Source organism: Alexandromys fortis, unplaced genomic scaffold, assembly GCF_014885135.2.
Source record: "Alexandromys fortis isolate MF-2015 unplaced genomic scaffold, M_Fortis_MF-2015_v1.1 scaffold_287, whole genome shotgun sequence".
Taxonomy (NCBI): Eukaryota; Metazoa; Chordata; class Mammalia; order Rodentia; family Cricetidae; genus Alexandromys; species Alexandromys fortis.
In genome coordinates this window covers 495341-500123 of record NW_026068185.1, presented here as the reverse complement: position 1 = coordinate 500123, position 4783 = coordinate 495341, and the positions used below count along the sequence as shown (strand labels likewise).

Genomic DNA, 4783 nt, shown 5'->3' with positions numbered 1-4783 from the left:
GCTCCCAGCGCTCGCTTCTGCTTTCCTGGACTCCGCGGGAACGGTGGTTCTGTAAGTCTATTCCTCCATTAAAGCTGTCTATATTTTGACAATCTGTCTGCATTCGCTTACGCCTTTACACTTTCAAACCACCACAAACTTCCTATATAGTTGAGGATGACTTGAACTTCTGATCTGCCTGCCTCCATCTAAGTGGGATCAGCAGGCACGTTCCACTAAACTTGTTTTATGTGGTGGTGAATATCAAACCCAGGACCTCATGTTGATAGAAAAGCACTCTCCCAACTGAGCTACATTCCCAGTCCGCACTCTTTCTTTATTATTCTTGGACTTATTTCCGTGTTTACATTAACATCTTCTGTTCATCTTGGTGTGTGTGATGTGTGTGGAAGAGCAGGTGAGCATTTGTCATAGAGTAGGTAGAGGTCAGAGGTCATCCTTGGGTGCTAATCTTTACCTTTAGTCTTGTTGGGGGCAAAGACTCTTGCTCACTGCCCCATAACCCAGGCTAGTTGACCTGAAAGCTTCCAGGGATTTCCCCGTCTCTGCCCCCAGTCACCACAGGAACCCTGGGATTACAGATGCACACTTCCAGGGATCCCCATCTCTGCCCTCCAGTAACCATAGGAACCCTGGGATTACAGATGCACACTTCTGTGTTCAGCTTCATCTGGGTTCTGGCAAGTCAAACTCATATCCTTGGATTTCCAGTAAGCACTTTGCCTCATGAGCCATTTTCCCAGAACTGTTTTTCTTACCTCCTAGTGTGCACTTTTCTGTCCCCACTTTGGGCTCCTGCCCATGGGGCATCAGCAGGCTTAATGTGAGTTTTGGGGGCTTCGGCTTGTTCACTCTCTTGCCCTCTCTTGAGAACTCACCCTGCTCATTCCAGGGAGCCTAAGAAGACAACCAAAGCTGGAAAGGCCCACACAGACCATCTCAGCAGGGATGTGGCATCTCTGCAAGGTGATAAAGGTTTGTTCTATGGGCCACTCAGGTTTTTGTAGCTGCACAGCTCACTATGACCCTTAGTGTCTTTCAGCCAAAAGGATTTGTATGATATAGAGGCTATGTGGTTTGGATTGTAAGTACACAGCGAGCCTCACACTCTCAATCTTGGAGTAGGCACCATAAATCAATTGATAATGGGCCAAGAAAGGAACACCTTAGAAGTATTTTTATTGCCTATACACACAGACACACACACAAACCACAATCATGCACACATGCACACCCATGCATGCACAGGAATGCACACAGACACACACATCCTCACTCATGCACATACAGGCACACAGGCACACACATACATACACATGTATGTGTGTCTGCAAGCATACATGCATCAGTAGCTTCTAACAGCTGTCCTTGCCTGTGATAGAGGAGACGTCACAGCAGGCCATGTGAGGAGCTACAAGGAGACCTGCTGTGTGGATCATACCCAGAAATGCCCATTTAACTAGTCTAAAGAGTTTCTAAAAAATGAGCTGGAGAGATGGCTCAGCAGTTAAAAGCACTTGTTGCTCTTGAAGAGGAAGAGTTTGCTTTCTAGTATCCCTGTGGGGCAACTTAGAACTGCCTTTAACTCCAGCTCCAGGGATTCTGACACCCTCTTCTGGTCACTGCAGACACCAACATGTACACACACATACACGTATACACATCAGTAAAAATAAAAATAAATCTTAAAAAAACAAAACTTTGAAGAGTTATGTAAGTACCCAGCAGTATCTCATATGGACTAATTAAAAAGCCAATAATAGCTGGGCATGATAAGATGCACGCCTTTAATCTCAGCCCTCAGGAAGCAGAGGCAGGTGAATCTCTGTTAGTTAGAGGCCAGCCTGGCATACATAGTGAGTTCTAGCCCAGTCAGGACTATATAGGAGACCCTGTCTGAAATTAATAACAACAGACACAAAACAGAAAAACCACTGAGACACCGCAATACTAGACCAGTCTGAATCGGTCTGTGTGAATTAAAGAACACTTTTTCTATCTTTAAATTATAAGTATTATTTATTTTGTGTGCACGGGGAGAGAGGGCTGCTGGCACATATGTGCAGGTCGGGGACAACTTGCAGTAGTTGGATTTCTCTCTTCCCTGCGACTATGTGGGTCTCAAGGCTCAAAAGCAGTTCCCCAGGCTTGGTGGCAGGAGCCTTTATCCACTGAGCCATCTTGAAGACACCTGCATGAAACACTTTTTAACAGGGCTTCAGATGAGGTTCATATGTTTCCAAGCTAAGAATCATCGCCTTGCGGAGGTGTGCACGAAGCTGATAAGGGCAAACTCTTCTGGTGGAGAGAGGAAAGCAGAAGCTATGTCAAGGAGACAATCTCAGGAAAGCCCTGAGAGGCCCTCACTGAAGAGCAGAAAATTAAATAAAACAAAAGCATATCAACTTTGTCACATGTCAAATCTAATGAATTACAGTACTACCTAAAGTATAACCTGGAAGGGTTTGGCAGGGTTTCTGCCTAGTGCAGACGTGTACCACAATCCACTAGTAATGTCTGTTGTGTCTTTCTGTAGAAGGCATGGGTGTGTTGCCAAACAGTTGTGTCCTTCCTGAGAATCATTCCATATTCCAGGCCCAATGGTGTGACTTTTGAAGTGTCGTTAGTGTGTGGTGGAGAGAATGCCCACGTTGAAACAGGAATCACAAACCCCTTGTTCTTCCCTGGTCTTCCCTTATGTCCCCCAGCCCTTTCTATCTCTGCTTAGTGAAGAGGCTCTTGAAGGCATTGTTGTAGTTCTTATTAAAGGCTGTGTAAATCAAGGGGTTGAAGAAGGAATTGGAGTACCCAAGCCACAGGAATATGCTTTTCCAGATTGGTGGCAGGCTACAGGCACAGAGCGGGCTGATGAGCTCCGTCAGGAAGAAAGGAATCCAACACAGCACAAACACGCCGATCAAGATCCCCACCATCATGGCTGCCCGCTTCTCCTTCTGCTCCCGCCACGAGTCTCCGCTCGTCTGGAAGGTCACTGTGGCTCTGCAGCGTGCTGTGAACACCATCTCAGCCTCCTGAGGCGCCTTCTTCGCCTTGGAACAAAGGAAATATGGAATCAAAACAACAGAACAAGAGGAAACAGTGAACAAGAGGAAAGCTAGCTATTCTCAGTTCTGTCGGAGAAGTGAGGTCACAAGGCTCAGGTTTTATTTGTTTAAATTGTTAAACCTTTTAAAGGGCAATTTTTATTTTTATCAAAATGGGTGAGAACCTCCAAACATGGTTTATTTTATTATCTCTGCCCCTTAGAGCAGCCGACTGTATGCCCTAATTTCATTTCTACTGCTTTGATAAAATACCCTGATGAAAACAACTTAGAAGACTAAGGACTTATTTCAGTCTTATTTCTGGGTTCCAGTCCATCATAGTGGGGAAATCAAGACAACAAAACCTCAGAGCTGGTCACATCATATCCACACTCGAGAGCAGAGAGAAATGAATGAGTACATGACTGTACTGTTTAGCTCACCATCTCTTACCCAGCCCAGGACTCAAACTTAGTGAATGGTACTGTCTAAAGTGGGCTGGGTCTTCCAATGCCATTTAATGGAATAAAGACAATCACTCACAGAAATGCCCAATGGTCATCCCTCATTGAAAGTCCCTTCCCAAGTGGTTGCAAATTGACATTTTAACTCTCTCTCTCTCCTTCTCTCTCTCTCACACACAGAGACACACACACAGATACGCAGACATATATATATGTGTGTGTATTTATTATTGGGCTCTCCATGTTTTTCCATGTTCCACTGATCTACTGTGTTTATATGCTTTTTTGCTAACAGAACACACTCTTGATTACTAAAACTTTATAGTGCTTTTCTGTTGTTGTTTTTGTTTCTTTTGTTTTGTTTTGATTTGTTTTTGTGAGACAGGGTTTCCTCTGTGTAACCTTGGCTGTCCTGGAACTTGCTCTGTAGATCATGCTGGTTTCAAACTCACAGAGATCTGCCTGCCTCTATTTCCTAAGTAGTGGGATTAAAGGTGTGTGCCACCACTGCCACACCACATATATGATGTGTCTTGTGTGACTATGTATGTGTCTGACCCGTGGTTGGGACTGGGCAAGCTCATCTGCCCCTCCAAGCCTGCTTGCCTCCCTGTGAAGCAGGCTGCTGAGACTGCTCTGCACTGAGGATCCAAGGAAGATGAGCACTGGATACAACATCCGTGCCAAGAATAACCCCCGCTACAGGCATTCACCCATCCATATTCATGCCGGAGACTGGGACTGGAATTGGTGCCACCAGTGAAGCAGACACAACCCTGGTCCTTACAGAGTCTGCCCTAGAGAGACAGTCTGTCCACATTAGCACTGTAACGTATTGTATAATTACAATGGGAAGTGGATCCTTATAAGTCATGTAATAATTCTGCTTTGCCTAGATTAAAAAACAAACTCTAAATGGCTCTGTATCATAAATTAGTTATTAGACTGGAGAGATGACTCAGCGAGTACTCACTTTGCCACACAAGTGTAAGGACCAGATTTCAGATTCCTAGCACCCATGTAAATGCTGGCCAGGCATGACAGATCACCTGTAATTGCAGCAAAGTAAATAGAGACAGCAGATTCCTTGAGCAAGCTGGCTAGCGAGACTGGCTCAACCTGGCAGGGTGAGAGACCCTGCCTTACTAACCCTAAGATAAAGTAGAGAGCAATCAAGCAAGACAGCCAGCACCCATCTTTGGCTTCCAAATTCACAAGCACACATATGCCTGCGCACTCACACTTGAAAACTAGCATTACACACCCACATACAGA

The 4783-nt window shown here is 45.1% G+C and overlaps 1 protein-coding gene across 1 annotated transcript in view; it reads right to left on the bottom strand.

The window, feature by feature from the left end:
- Positions 1–2039: 2039 nt before the first annotated feature.
- The window catches only part of LOC126492750 (5-hydroxytryptamine receptor 5B), a 23283-nt gene continuing 20539 nt past the window's right edge, over positions 2040–4783 (bottom strand). Inside the window, exon 2 of the mRNA XM_050129330.1 lies at positions 2040–3050. Within this exon, the coding sequence (XP_049985287.1) occupies positions 2715–3050 (336 nt within the window). The 3' untranslated portion in view covers positions 2040–2714. The remainder of the gene's footprint in view (positions 3051–4783) is intronic.